Source organism: Cydia splendana, chromosome 14 (assembly GCF_910591565.1).
Source record: "Cydia splendana chromosome 14, ilCydSple1.2, whole genome shotgun sequence".
Lineage (NCBI taxonomy): Eukaryota > Metazoa > Arthropoda > Insecta > Lepidoptera > Tortricidae > Cydia > Cydia splendana.
The window spans coordinates 15635147-15651915 of record NC_085973.1 but is presented as its reverse complement, the minus strand read 5'-3'; the positions used below and the strand labels follow the sequence as shown (position 1 = coordinate 15651915).

Here is a 16769-nt window from a genome sequence, read left to right as displayed (position 1 = left end):
AGATTATATCGTAATGAATTATTCAACAATATTATTGAATAACTGGTCATTATTTTTAATTTTGCTCAGACAAACTAATCCATACTACTAAATATCAAGGTTTAAAGTGCAGAAAATCTACGTATTGTATTATGAGAAAAACTATAAATAAAATTGTATGAAATTCGCATAAGGAGAACAACCTTAATGGTGTAATACAAAAAAGGTATTGTCAATTCATTAATTTTTATAACGCTGGCTACGTTTTCAAACGATTTTGAAGATTATTTTTTACGATTTTTTTTAATCGTATCCGGGTTAAACTTCAAACTTGCTAGATTAACACTGTTAACTAATAAAGAATAAGGCTAACTTGCACCATCCCACTAACCCGGGGTTAACCGGTTAAACCGTTAACCCAGTGTCAAATTGTACTGGTAACCATGGTAACTCCAGGTTTAACCAGTTAACCCCGGGTTAGTGGAATGGTGCAAGTGGCCCTTAAGGATAAAGTCTTGGAATGATTTCCTGATTACAAAAAAACACCAACGTTCAATATTCGTAACGAAAACACGAATATTTCGCTCCAATTTCTACCAATAGCTACACCTGAGACTTTGTGATTTTTTCCACTATCAACCTTACGACATAGGAATAAGGTTCCATTTCGTCTGGAGTAAGCAAGTTGGTGATATTCAATAGCTGTCACAGAGGCTACGTAACACAATGTGGAGGAAATGTCGAAGAAAACTTGAGGAGCGTGCCATGAGACCGTAGATTACCTCCGACTAGAGGAAGCATGGATATTCAGTTATGTTATGTCACCAGATTTTAACTTTAACAACATTGGCAATTTCACAAACGCCAAATATTAACATGCATTCATAATATCTTGATGCCGATCCAGCGAAGTCTATGTGGAATTTCGTTTCGCCTGGTGTCCCGCTATCTAATCTTTTTCACCGCTATCAGGAAATAGCTTACTTTCCTCTTTTTGTGATAGTGTCCAGGCCTCACAACTATACATAAGGATTAGTCGAATGACATGCCAGTATGAGACTTGCTATTTGTTGTAGGTAGGTGAATTCATAATAGCGCGCGAGATTTGTAATCAAATGTAATATTTCTCATATACTTACATTCCGCGCCAGCTTTCATGAATATTGTAAACTTTGGGCGCAAGAGAAAGTCGCGGTAAAATAGCTTTAGCAAATATCTATATAATATATCTACCAGCGAGTCTTAGTTTATGCTTTATAATGTAGGATCTAATGGTAGTTATCTACGCAAGAAATAGTTGGGCACATAGCTACCTACTTATATAGAAACGACTTTACCAATCTGCGATATTGATGTGATGTATTTTGTGGCACGTGTTTGTGTTGTCAATAGGTATTAATACTCGATATATATGTGACGTTCCACGGGAAAAGGTACCTTATGAGGGTTTCTAGTTTCGGAGATATTAAATGTTTTGTAAAGAGGTGAAAAAATGCTCAATTTTTTTTTATTGTGTGATCTGAAACCTTAATGCCTAACGTTTGTTTATCTGTTTTTATTTTTGTTATAAGTTAGTTATAAGCCTAGTAATGTCGTCTCAGAGTTTAGTAGAAAAGGTACCTTATGGAAAAAAGATTGAAAATTCCCAAAAAAACTAGTCAATACGGGAAAAGAAGTTTGGTAGAGAACTGTATTAGCATTCTGCAAAACTAATTTGATAATTTCAGTTCTGGTTGGGGCGCCTCGCAAATATTATAACCGTACATAGACCGACATCACAAATCCAAGTAGACTGCTATTATACCAAAGTTACTCTCGTCAAGTCTTTCTTAACTAGAATAATCTTCATTTGGTTTGGTCGCATGCAGTAAATCAGCCATTGGTTTGCTGAAAAATGCCAATACCCGACGCATTACCTTATGGGATATCTGAGGTCATTGAACCTCAATGCCGCTTATCTTCAATAGCAACCGAAATATATTATTGATAAGAAATAGACGATTTATACCATCTTAACCCCAAAATATTATTAGTTTATCCTAACTGTTCCATCATCATCATGCCTCATCATGTAACTTGACCACAAGGTACCTTTTCATTACATACAAATTATTGGTCTTTTTTAAGATTATTATGACGAAGAACTAATTAAATTGGGGGCAGTTTAATGTAAATTAATATTTTCTATTCATAAAAGATAAACTATAATATGATTGATATTTTGTAGTGATGTATTATTAGATTTATTTCCATAAGGTACCTTTTCGTAAATGTATGGAGCAAATACTGTTATTGTTATGTAAGTTTAAAGTGGCATAAGGGGTTAAATATAGTATTTAGTTGGGGTTTTAGGATTTATTTCATTTGAATGACAGAATTTCTTTCATATGTGCTCAGAAAAATTGATTGTGTGTCACATTAAAAGTAAAAATATTCAATTTTGTGATTTTATATGAAAAAGTCAGAAAATACATTTTCACCTCTAAATCGGTATTGTTTTTTGCTTAAACTGTCTGTCAGTGTCGTTTTCTAATAGATAAAATTTAAATCTTGAGAGCTCATTGCAATCAATCGTGAAAATGAAATAAAACTTTATTTTCAAGAGATTGGTTAGTATACACATAAATCAGTCGATATCAAAAGTTTCTATTTGCATTACAGAACAAGTCGCAATATTTTTTTAATCTCAGATATATAAGGCATTATTATTTGTAGTCAACTATGTAACTTACTTCAGGAACATAGTTTTTTAGGCGGCTAAACTTAAAACTTCTCTATCGTAAAGTTGCTCATTTCACAACATTATTTTCAAAAAATCATATCTCTGTAACTACGCAACCTAGAAGGTTGATCTTTTGTGTTATCGATAGCTTATTTATTGTAGATTACTGGGGTATGCATAACTCCATACCCGCCATAAGGTACCTTTGACCGTGGGACGTCACATATTTTCTTTAACGTTAATAATTTGTGGTCTGTTAAACTATGATATTTTGTAGGTAACTACATAATACAGATCAAGAGTACTTCAAGGTATAATTCGTAAAAAGTTTGTTATATTTTTATGAATGAAAATATACGGGGAAAACTCCCGTGACACGTGAAATAGTAGATTGTTAACCAAGGGATGAAAGGCACTCATTTCTGCCGAGGTTGTTTGTAGGCTCCAATAGTCCTATAGTCCGAGGCTGAAATGATGCCTTTCACCCGAGTTAAATACTCTACTTTTCATTTCGAATACGGGGAAAGTAAAATCCATGTGTTTTTTTTTTAAACATGACTAAGTATACGTATAGGTACAATTTTATAGTATTTTTGAGGGTACTTTCAATTAACAATTTAGGCAAAAGAATCGTTACTTATGGAATGGGGAGTCAAATATCAGAGTGGAAATTGTATAACAAATCCATTTAATACCCAAATTTCAATTGCATATCCAAAAAAAAATATATAAATACTTGGAACCTAAAATGCTCTAGTACAGAAACGTATCATTTTCTGCACACCTTTTAGAACAACAATGAGGTCTTCTTTCAGAGCATGAGAAATGAAAACTAATAAGGTGATCTGTTGGACCTTATTGGCCTACTCTTAGTGCCACCCCACATCTGGCGTCTTTCGAGCGTCGGCGTCGGTCAGCGCTATGGAAAATGACGTCGCTGCGCAGTTGCGTCGACGTCGCGTCGACGTTGGGCCATAGAGTTGTAGACGCCGACGAGACCCCGACGCTCGAAAGACGCTAGATGTGGGGTGGCCCTTACTGTGTCTTAGAGTACAATCTCCATTGTCAATATTGTCATTTGTACCCGAGGGTCTGTACACGGTACCCTTTGAGCCGCTACAGGGATTGACATTAAGGACAATTATTTATTAGCGATGCTTGCCGCTCCAAATGGAATATCGGATGTGTCGAGACAACAGAGGAGTATTCCAAGTTGAGCGAGTCGAACGTTTGGACAAAGACATATGTAACTTCGTATAAGACGAATAAAGTCTAAGGAAAAAACGTGCCTCGGAATTGAAGCAAAAGTCATTCTCGAATAGATGGCGCACACACCTTTAGCCTATCCTCGGCTAGATGGCGTGACGACACCGTTTCATATTTAACAATTTTAACACATAGATATCAGTGAATGAACGTGGATCAAAATGATATAAAAATAATAAAATCATTTATCCATATATTATATACATGTTTTGATAACTTTATACGTTTTCATTTTGAGTTTTAGTCGTGTGTCGATAGATGGCAGTAAATTTACAGTGACTACAAAATTTACAATGACAGGACCCCTCTTTACTATCTATTCTTTTTGGTTTGGGTAAAGAGAATTTAATACAGATGGGAATTTTGTAAAAAAAGAAATTGTAGTCACAGTAAATTTACTGCCATCTTTCGACATTTGATTTAAACGCCATTTGACTTTGATCCTTGTTATTTCATTGATATGTGTTAAATTTATTAAATGTTAAAAAGTGTCGCCATCTGCACGAGAATAGGCCAAAGGTATGTCGCCATCGCTCGAAAACCATACATGATGGAGCCATATGTTGGGCCTTTGACCTAACTGAAACGTCGGGAAAAAAGGTAAAATAATTATAATTAATCGCGTTAGACCCGTTAATGACATTAATTATAAGCTGGAAACCGTTTTAATATCTTCATTTGGTCCTAAATGCATGTAATCCGAGTTAGCGCAAAATACAATACGCCATACGCTTAAAAATAGTAAGGACTATGGTGCACTGGTTGGGATCGAGTTCGACTCTCCAACATAGTATGTAATTGATTTCAGCACAGGCATCGCTAAGTGCGCGATCGATATGGGATTAGAACCAGTGTGGGTGGCCTTTAATTAAGGATCGGTTAAATACGCCAGTGTGTGCCGGGATTCCAGGAGACATTATTTACCTACGGTAAAATGTATAGGCTGGATATAGGTATGTATTGGTTACGTATTTGCTAGGTAGAAATGCGATTCTTGTATTGCATTGTAAACAGTGAACGTAAATCACTGCACGGTATTTGAATAACGAAGTGAAGAAGTAATCACAATTATCACAAATGTCAAATTTTTATATAAAAATAAATAAATATTACTTATAGGACAATAGGGAGTATTACTGCAATATTCTACCACAAGAGTGTAGCACTACGTTGTTTAGTAAACCATAGAGTAACTTATAGGTACATACTCGGCCTTAAAATATAGTTTTTTGGCAAGTTTTCACAATGACATTGATGCATCAAGGCGGTTTGTTTACAGGCCTACCGCGAAACGCGAAAATCGAAATTTCGTTATCCGCCTCTCTATCGATCGAATAGCCAAGAGTGATAGAGAAGCAGAAACCGAAATTTTAATTGCGTAATATTCCCTATTGTATACAGATCGGCCTAGGCCTATCAGTAAGTTCAATAAAATTAGTATTTAGCCACAAATGTTGTTTCGAGTGGTCCAAGATTTTTTTCTGGTTACTTGAAGACATTCAATGTCCAATGAGATATTCTGCCCTAGTAAATTGGACAAGCGAATGATGATGATTATTTTTTACATGAATATATGTTACTAGCTTTTGCCCGCGGCTTCGCACGCGCAGGAGAGTTTTTTTAATAATCTATGTACTTTAATGGTTTTAGGTATTTTGAATGTAAACAAACCGTTTAAGATGATAATTATTTTAAAAACGATGTTTGTGTACTGTTCAATTATTAGAAGGTATTTGTAATCTTATAATTTTGTAGCTCAAATAATTTACTTTAAGGGATTGAATTCTCAAAAGTCTGGATCACGTGTGGCTGTAAATCAGCGTGTATGTTACAACCGTCTATGCTATCTTCGTAATTAGCATTCCCCACCAGGGGCCATAGTTCACGTCGGCTACGTTATATTTTAATTTTGATCCCATTTTTGTAATTTTTGTAATTAGCGTCCCACAAAACCATGGAAATGATACCCATATTGATATTTTGAAATTTCAACCCCATTGCACCCCCACCAGGGGGATGATTGTTCACTTCGGCTACGTTAATTTTAATTTTGATGCCATTTTTGTTATAAGCGGCTCAAAATACTATGAAAACGATACCCATATTGATATTTTGAGATATCAACCCTATTGGGGACTGTTCCCCCTCTTAGGGGTTCAATTTTCAAAAAACCTGAAACACGTGTTTACTTATTTATCTTTAGGAATACTCCTGTGAAATTTGGAATAAAATAGTCTAACTAATCTTGTTTCCCCGTACAAACTTTGGACCCCCATTTCACTCCTTTAGGGGATGAATATTGAAAAATCCTTTCTTAGTGGACACCTAGACCTTATAAGGAATCTAGTTGCCAAATTTCGACTTTCTAGTCCCAGCGGTTTGGGCTGTGCGTTGATTTAAGTCAGTCAGTCAGGTCTTTCACGTTTATATATTTAGATTTCCATACCTACCTATTTAAATGAGTTTGGTCCAGGACTCTCATACTTCAAACATAGGCAGAGAACATCATACTGTCTTTGCCTTACGCTAGTATTAGCACAAAAAAGACAGGCATGAGTATAATTTTCCTGGTTCTTACTGACTGACAAGTGTGTTTGCCAAGTTTGTGTTAAAACGTCTTAGAGAATATAACCAAATGGAGTGGTCGTTAACAGGCGTTCCCCTCTGTCGAAAATAGGCGGCCAATGGTCAACCACATGTCAACCACATGTATGGACTGAAGTTTATCTGACATGGCTATGTTTACGTTACGTATACATTTGATGTGCCCCTCCCCCGCAAAAAACGGCAGACTATTTTGTACCGAAAATTATAGACATGGCGTCTCCGTTGGTTATATCCCGTAAGTGAAACGTATATAAAATGTAACTGGCTAATCATAAACTATCTTGTAACTCTGACAACATTCTGTAAACACGGGGTTTGACATTTGACTTTGGCGTTTCAAGTAAATTCAACAATGAACAAAATTTGAAGTTTTTCTTACATTATTGTATACAAATAAACTAGTTATATATCTGTAAGTTTCGCATTCCCGTAAATGAAATGTAATTAAAGTGAGTAAAATAATAGGTATATGAATTGACTTGAGTTTAAACATAAGATTGTAACTCAAATGAAAGAGACCTGAACTAGTATCTGTAAGTATTGCTTTGTTATGGATTATATTTTTGTAGTGCAGAATCTTTTCGTCTTAGCGATATCTCAGTTGCATCCGAAAGTAAGTCCGCTTTCGCAATGCCTGCCTAATATTTAGTGTTTCAATTCAAGTAATGCTAATGTGGTGAAGACCGGCAAAAGGACAAGAACTCTCATATTTGTATTCGTACTGCGGTCAGGCAATTAATTAATTTATTAATATCATTAAAAAAGCGGGTTGAAGCGGTGGTGGCCGAGTGGATCTGACGTCCGACTTTCAATCCGGAGGTGGGTTCAAATCCTGGCTCGTACCAATGAGTTTTTCGGAACTTATGTACGGTATATCACTTGATATTTACCACTAGCTTTTCGGTGAAGGAAAAAATCGTGAGGAAACCTGCATACATCCGCGAAGGTGTATGTGAGGTCCCCAACCCGCATTGGGCCAGCGTGGGGACTATAGCCTAAACCCTCTCGTGCCCGAGAGGAGGCCTGTGCCGAGCAGTGGGACGTATATAGGCTAAATTATTATTATACTGCGGTCAGGCAAAGTCAGAAAGGAAGAGCTTTACTCCTTCTGCTCTACCGACCTTCTGGAGTATGTACGAGTAAACTACTACTAAAGTATGTTTGTATAGGTAGTACTTATTTATACCATCAAAATGTCACTATCTGGGCATCCTATTTACAATTACTAGTAGGTTTAGGTTCGTTAGTTATCTCGTGCCCCTTATAACGGAAAATAACTACTTAAGGCTTTTTCAAATCAGGCCCCGTAGACGACATGCCAATCGCTAACGCTCTGTAGCGAATAGCGAACGAAACGCAACTGTCACTGTCACACTAATATGGAAGAGTGATAGAGAGACACAAAGCGATTCGATGGCGATGCGCAAGCGATGGTCACCTTGGCTAGGCCGCCAGTTCTTCATCCCCTTCACCATAGTCATAAAATCCGTACTAAGATATCTCTAAGAGCCTATTCACACATTGTTCAGTGTTTAGTTCGAGGTCATACATTCGCTATAGACCGACTGCTTAGCTGAGTCCTCGCCTGCCGCCCGCACCTTCCCCGCCACCCTTAGTCGTCTCGCCCCGTCGCCCCCGTACCGCGCAGGCGAGGATTCAGTTAAGCGGTCGGTCTATACTTGCGTTTAGTAGCAAATGTATTAATTCGCACGTGCGCAATTATGCCACTGACCTACATTAGCTTTCGGCCAACCGATTCAGACATAGTATTCAAATGACAGCTAACATCTTGGCAAATCGCCACACTTGGACACTCACTTGACATTGGCAAAGTGCCTTACAGATCAGAAGTAACAAAAAAGCTCTTCAAAGTAGTCAAAAGCAGACATACCACTTTACTTAGGTTAGAAAATAAATGAATCGTATTAGGAACCACTAGGTACCTCATACATATTTCTAGAATGTTATACTTAAGCCTATGAGTATCTATTAGTTATATGATTCGCATACTTGATTTACTTATGAACTGCTAGCTTCTGCTTTCGACTTTGCTTGCATGGGATGATGGTTTCCGTGATAAAAACTTTCCTTCCGTCTGTTTCGGGACTCTAAACTATCTTCATATCAAAGGCCATAGTCGGTTTTCCATAGTAAGTTGGCCCTTAAATCAATTTGATTCGGGTTTTTTTGTAAGTACCTCTTATGGTGAAGGATATTTTTGCTGAGTATCGACATCCTACTAGTGACAGTTTTTGACTTATGATTTTATTAATTTTTTTCTTTAATGTATTGTTTTTCGGGATGTATTCAAGCGATTTGATTAATTTTTTTAAATAGTGTTCTTTATTTAGGTATGCATCGATACTTAAAAAACGAATACCAGTTGTCATATAAAAAAAAGAAAAATTAAGTAAAAAAAAAAAAACATTTTTTTAATGTCGTTGTGAAGTAGTAACACCTCTAATTTTTTTGTCTAGTTGTAGGCCAGACATTGGCCTACTACTTGCCTAAATATCAAAATTTTCCAAATGGTACTTCCTGTCAAAAATTTGCAATGTGTGTGGTCAAGTTCTGTACTCAATCGGTGTTTTTCACTGTAGTATACAAACATTAAGTTGTCATTGGTATTTTACTCTTAAATACGACAACCTGATAAGAAAACGCCAACATAATCGAAGAGTTTGTATACTATATTGAAAAACACCGATTGAGTACAGGACTTGACCACACATATTGCTAATTTTTGACAGGAAGTACCGTTTGGAAAATTTTGATATTTAGGCAAGTATTGGCCTACAACTAGAAAAAAAATAGAGGTGTCACTACTTCACAACGACATTAAAAAAATGAATTTTTTTTTTTAGTTAATTTTTCTTTTTTTATATGACAACTGGTATTCGTTTATTAAGTATCTATGCATACCTAAATAAAGAACACTATTTTAAAAAATTAAGCAAATCGCTTGAATACATCCCGAAAAACAATACATTAAAGAAAAAAAATATAAAATCATAAGTCAAAAACTGTCACTAGTAGGATGTTGATACTCAGCAAAAATGTCCTTCACCATAAGAGGTACTGACAAAAAAAAACCTGAATCAAATTGATTTAAGGGCCAACTTACTATGGAAAACCGACTATGGCCTTTCATCTAAACAGATTCAGCGGTTTAACTAAGTGTGAAGAGGTTTTAAAAGAGAAAAAAAAAGTTTATTCCGAATTATAATATTAGTATTCCTATTCAGCTTCTGTGTGTGTGTGTAGTGGGACGTAAAGACAAATAACTGCTTGCTATGATGTTGGTATAATGCGCGTCAAATGATACATGTGCAGCCTTATACACTCTAGCACTATATATGTATGTGTGGGTAAAGAACACACAACACCTTCTTTGGCTCTCCAGCGGGAAATCGAACCCCGGACTCCCGCGTGACAGGCGGCAAGGTCGCCATGTGAGGTGGGACGTAAAGACAAACAACTGCTTGCTATGATATTGGTATAATGCGCGTCAAATTATACATGTGCAGCCTTATATACTCTAGCCCTATATATGTGTGGGTAACGCACACACTACATCTGTCTGATACTTCGTCTGATTGGAATTATGATAATATTTGATAAACTGAAACTATCCTATGTCCTTCCCTCCGGCCCTCAAAATATCTCCATACCAAATTTTATCTAAATCTGTTCAGCGGCTAAAGCGTTAAGAGGTAATAGACAGTTCCTGTCACATTTATAATATTAGTAGATATCATTTATGTACATGGTTTTAATCCAATCCAATGGCTTTTATAATAGGTTCTTTTTTTCAGCACCGTTAATAAAATGGCATCAAGGATAAAATATCTGTGGCTTTTGGTTTTCCAAGTCATCTTGGTGATACTCTTCTGTGTCTTCGTTAGATATGATGGTGACAATAAGGTCAATCTTCGAGGTAAGTACGCAAACTGCGTTACCAATATGTTTTAAGTACTTATTTTTATGATATTTTTAAGAGACTGAAATAAATATAATAATTTCAAATGAGAATATTTTTTGGTTTTATATTTTTTGGCCGTAATTTTTCAGTAGGTAGTATGGTTCGACATTTTGAACTTATTTTACATACGATAAATATACGGTCGAAGAATGAACGCCTAACATTGCCAATGGTATAAGAGCGGTGGAGAACGGTATGAAATCGGAACAGCATGTAAGCCCCGAATTTATTGCGCTAGATGCGTGAGCTTTATTTTTTTTAGAATCGTTATTCTGTAACATTCATCTCGGACAAACCAGTGTAAGAAAAGTCTCTGTTAACTTGTAGGTTTTATTTATTTCTAAGCTTTACTGTAAAATCGTAGATTTATATGTTAGCTGTTCTTGGTTTGCAATTGTCCTGATTATTGTATATTTAATTACTTTTAACTTTTTAATATTTGACGATTGAGACCCTTCATTCGGATTCTAAAAAGACGTAAGTTTTTTTATGCAGTCTCGTTCCGATGGGGTATTAAACTGTTATAGGCTTTTTACAACTACCTTTATAAAATATTTAGACTTGGTCAAAGACTGCATTTACTGGAGAATTTAAGACGAGTACCATTGGAATCTGATCTTGAGCACTGGCAAACTTGGTCGCTGTTTCTTGAGTATAAGAGGTGTATTACAGTTTATAATTTACATGGTGTTTAGCAAAAATGTGTCAACCCACATTCATTTTGCAATAAAATGTCAACTTTAAGCGTCAATTTTTTGAGTTGACATCTTATTGCAAAATGAATGTGGGTTGACATATTTTTGCTAAACACCATCCTATACTAGTCCACTCGAGGCAGGCGCTCGCTCCCATTGGCAACTCGAATAATAACGCAACAGTGCTAGTCGTTGGAGTGTGAAAGCTTTCGAGGCACGGGAGTGAGATAATTGCGGATTTTTCGGTTGTGTTTGGATTGTGGACGAATTTCTTGTGTTTTACGGAATTTCCAATAGGTAAGTATGTTTCCAGGGTAGGGTATGAAATTCAATTTTATAGTTGAATGTTCAATATGTCTATTGTCATTCTTTTATATCCGCTCTCTTTTAGTACAACTACATGTAGTGCATAATTGTTTTCCATCATATTTTCTCGGAAACGTTCGTATTTGTCGTGCTACTTCAGTCAGCAGTACTTTTTGTACCGAGACTCGACTGCAATACACATTCGTGTTCCCGTGAAAATACGATGGAAAATAAATTAAATTTATGCACTACATCTGTAGTTAAACACTGATTTAAACTTTCACGATTATTAAACATTATCAAACTACACAACGGGACTTAATCGCGAAGACTTCTCCGAGACCACGGGGACAACGCCGTCCTCGAAACGTCGTAGGTACCTAAATCTTAAAACTTAAATACGCGATTAAATCCCGTTGTGTAGTTTGATAAGATCTGTAGTTGTACTAAAAGTGACGCACGGCGCACACACCGTTGATCGAACCTTGCTTCGACACGAGAATTTTCTGTTAGAATTTTTTGAGAGCTAATCCTTTTCAAAACCGCACTTTTAACACTATAACTATTTACAAAAAAGAACAGACTTCAACTGGGCTGTCCAAAATCGTTAGCATCTTATAATGTATAATGCAAAATGTTAAACTGTTAATCTTCCAGGTTACGAAGACACCCACGTGATGATCTACGTCGGTTTTGGGTTCCTGATGACATTTCTCATGAAGTACTGCTACGGTGCGGTCGGTATCAACTGGTTGCTGGCCGCACTAGTCGCCCAGTGGTCCATTATCACTCAGGGCTTGTTCCATATGAAGGACATGATTATACCTCTGAATAAGAAGGTGATTCTTGGTAAGATTATCACATTTTTGGACGACTGCAACTCGGCCTTCGATAAAATGTAGATTTATCAAGCGGTTTGGTTTGAGATTATCTTCAAGAATGGCTTTATGTTACCTTCAAACATGGTCAATTAGGGCCACTTGGACCATCCCACTAACCCGAGGTTAAGCGGTTAAACCGTTAACTTAGTGTCAAATTGTACTGGTAACCATGGTAACTCCAGGTTTAACCGGTTAACCCGGGGTTAGTGGAATGGTGCAAGTGGCGCTTAGTAAAGTTCAGGTCGCAGTTGGAGGGTCTGTGATCCTGTAACCTAAAGTCGAAAACTTTAACTTGACATTAATGCTTCGTGCCCATAAATGAGAGGCTCCTGCACATGTTACAGTTCACGCACGCTCCGTATAAATTATGAGCCGTTTCACTCTGTTACAGATTGTTTCCTTAAACGAAATTTTAAATTCAATTTACAGAAGCCGACGTAATGTCAGCAACGGTCCTCATCACATTCGGGGCGTTACTCGGACGCGCCAGTGTAAATCAACTGCTTTTCATAGCCATCGTGGAGGCGCTCATAGGCAGCCTTAACTTGTACATCATAGAAAAAGTTATTGAGGTATTCAGGGTTGACTTTTTCCCTTCACAGAGTTGGGTTTTCCTTTTTACACTAGAGACAAACAAATGTATGGCTAAAATAGTGTAAGCGAGCAAAAGGAAAAATTCACGGGTTCGTGCAAGATTCGAACTTGCGACCATTCGGAACACCAGTCCGATCACTCTTAACCTGAGTTACCGAAGCTTACCAGAAGCGTGCAAATCTTTCCATTCCATTTGTGTCGCTTAACTTCATACTCGGATAAATCCATTCGAGCCTCTCAGCAAATACAGGTAAATGCATAACTGAGTCAATATTAGTACCTCAGTAAAATATAAATAATTTGATGACAAACAAATTTACCTGAAAAAGCTATACGCAGAATATCTACTTCTTAAGTGTCGCTACAAAACGTCAAAGTGATGCACATTGACTGAGTTATGCACTTAAGTGTATCTACCCTATTACCTTTTCTTAATACCAAAATTGCATAATCTGACAGATGGATTTACCCGAGTTGGAAGTTAAGCGACTCATTTGTTCTTTAATTTCTATTTTTTTCATTTTCATTTTTCATAATGCTGTAACGTTTCTGTTCTAGGGATCAGACGTCGGCGGCTCAATGGGAATCCATACATATGGGGCGTTCTTCGGGCTCGCAGTGAGCGCCGCTTGGGTGTGCTGCAGGAAAAAAAGAGACCAGCCGCAGGATGACGACGGTCATCCACTCGAGAAGCCGTCCTACATGACAGACGTCACGTCGATGATTGGTTAGTAGTTTTATTCCAGGCATCAGACGTTGGCGGCTCAATGGCCATCCATGCATACGGGGCGTTCTTCGGGGTTACAGTGTGCTGGATGTGCTGCAGAAAACGATGAGACCAGCCGCAGGATGACGGTCATCCGCTGGAGAGGCCGTCCTACATCACTGACGTCGCGTCCATCATTGGTTATGATTTTTTTCACTGTTCTAGCCTCTTATCGCCCAATTTTAACTGTAAGACATAAGTTACTAACTTATTAGTGAGAATGCGATGTACGAACCATGGATAAATTGTTGCAAAATGCTGGAATTTTGTATTTTTTTAACAAATGATTGAATTATTAACAAACAAATAAAAATGAGTCACAAACTAACCCATTTTCAATGCTCCTGCCTGTATATCTGTAGGTACAATTATAGTAAATGTTTGCAGGCTCAGTATTCCTGTTCATCTATTGGCCGTCCTTCAACGCCGCGCTCACGGCCACTGACGCTGACTACCAGAGGGCTGTGGTTAATACTTACCTATCGCTCGCAGCGTGCTCGGTAAGCAGGATATTCCAGTAAACGGCCAGAGTAATTTCAGCTCAATATATGTACAGTAGAGTCCGGTTATAACGACACCCAAGGGACCGCTGATATTACGTCGTACTAACCGGACGTCGTACAAAACGAACTGCCAATTTTAATATATTTTTTAATCAAAATAATTACATAATTTTGTATTTATTAATACTTATGCGACAATCAAAGAAAAAAAAACGTTTCTTTTAAAATATTTGTTTACGTTAGTATTACGACACCTTGTCTTAAATGGAGAGACTTGTGTGTTTAGAAGAAGCCACTTTTCAAGGTACGCGTACTCACTCGTCATCCGCAAATTACTCGAGAATCCCGTAGAATAAAAAGTCGTAATTCTTGGGGAACTAGTCAAACTGACGTTATTTTATCACATAGTTCCTATGACCACCTTCTGTGTCCATCATCGGATCAGCTGGAAGGTACTTACCAAAATATTGCATTGTCACCCAACTTACATAATTATGTATGTGAAGTTTAAGCTCAATTGAATAATGGGAATTGTTTTATTTAGTTTGCAAGATTACGAAAAGTCACATGACTACTTCATCCTGCTCCGTATAGGCAAAAGGGGGAGGGGAGTTGGTGCGTGGGACGGAGTAAACTTCTTACCAACAATTTATTTGTAAAAACTACGTCGCTCGTCGTTGTAACCGGACTTGACGGACGGATTTTGAGTCAATTTCCGTCGTTAAAAGCGATCGGTCGTTATAAGCGGAGTCGTAATAAACGGTTGTGCTTTCATAGTAGCTTGTACTAAAACCAAACAAGTGCCTATACTTACGTCGCTATAAGCGGTTGGTTGTTATATGCGAAGTCGTAATAACCGGACTCTACTGTACTACCAAATCAGCTCCGGTTGCCTTCGGAAATGAGTTGCTTAACTTCAAACTCGAGTAAATATACCCGAGTTTGAAGTTGCCAAAATCGCTAAATCTGACAGTTGTATACATACAACTACGAAGTATATTATACGTGTTGTATTGTAAGTACTAAGTATGTTGTATTGAGTAAATATAGTAAGTAATAGGGTAGATATTTACTAAGAGGGTCGAATGAATTTATCCGAGTTTGAAGTTAAGCGACACATATTTTTGACGCGCCAACTGTGTCACATTGGGCAAACCTCTAGGACATGTAATATTTATAACTGGTCACTTAAGTAAGCAAATGTCCGAGAGACATCGGCAGATCAAAAACATATCGAGCGATATTAAACCTAAATTATGCGAATGTTCCAGCCCTGCATACCACAGCAGTATGATTTTAGTATATAATAGCTAGTTATACACCGTGTTTTTATTGAATTCCGTTAACTACGGGGTATGGTTAAGTACATTTAAGAGAACTAAATGGCATAGTTAATTTAAAAAATATATATATTTGCTTTAAGTTTAAAAAGTAATTAACTGTAGGATATAGCGTTGTTGTAACACGGGCATTACATTTAACTCAATCAAACAATTGAAATCTGTGACATATCAATGTCATGTCGAACATCGATCGACCGAGATTGTACTTAAGTTTAGTAGCAAATGTATGAACTCATTCTAAACACTAATCAATATTATGTAAACCGGCCCTAAGGCAAGTGTACACGCAGAGGCCTTATAGGAAAAAAATAAATTATTTGATTATCTCCGAAATGGAGTTAATTAGAATATCGGTGTATTTGAGAAAGTTACTTGATTTAAGCTCGGGAATTAACGGAAATCAAAAAAACACGGTGTATGTATAGCCGCGGGATGTGACGAGCGAAATTTTAAACAGATTTATATATTCGGAGTAATTCAGATAAAAGGTAAAAACCCAATAGATGGCGCTATATCTTCCGCCGCAAGTTTCACGCGGCACGCTATATATTTTGTTCTCTTCCAATTTCCTGGCTGTACGCTATTAAATATTATATTTTTGCAGGTAGTCACCTTCGCCCTATCAGCGTTCCTTCGCCACGGCAAGTTCGAGATGGAACACATTCAGAACTCGACACTCGCTGGTGGCGTTGGCGTCGGTACGGTGTGCAACATGCATATAACCCCTGGTGGAGCAATTATAATAGGGATGGGTGCTGCTTTCGTCAGCGTTTTCGGATTTGCTAAGCTGAAGGCAAGTATCTATAATAATTGTCCATGTCTGTTTCTATATCTAACTATATCTGCATTAACTATAAGTCTGTGTGAGTATATCTGGCGTTGACTTCGGTACGGTGTGCAACATGCATATAACCGCTGGTGGAGCAATTCTAGTAGGGATGGGTGCTGCTTTCATCAGCGTTTTCGGATTTGCGAAGCTGAATGCAAGTATCTATTATATAATAATTGTGCATGTCTGTTTCTATATTTAACTATATCTGTGTGATTGTGTCGGTGTGATTAATACGTGAAAAATAAAGTACGTAGCCTAAAATATTCCCCGTTTGCATAATAAATCACAGTCCT

General features: G+C 37.2%; 1 protein-coding gene across 1 annotated transcript; it reads left to right on the top strand.

The window, feature by feature from the left end:
- The first annotated feature begins 6965 nt into the window (after positions 1–6965).
- Positions 6966–16527, top strand: LOC134796958 (ammonium transporter Rh type A-like). Its single transcript, XM_063769153.1, has 7 exons — positions 6966–7107; positions 10390–10511; positions 12215–12406; positions 12868–13010; positions 13591–13759; positions 14186–14298; positions 16249–16527. Exons 2-7 carry the CDS (start codon positions 10403–10405, stop codon positions 16525–16527), a joined length of 1005 nt encoding a protein of 334 aa, XP_063625223.1. The 5' UTR covers positions 6966–7107; positions 10390–10402.
- Positions 16528–16769: the final 242 nt, after the last annotated feature.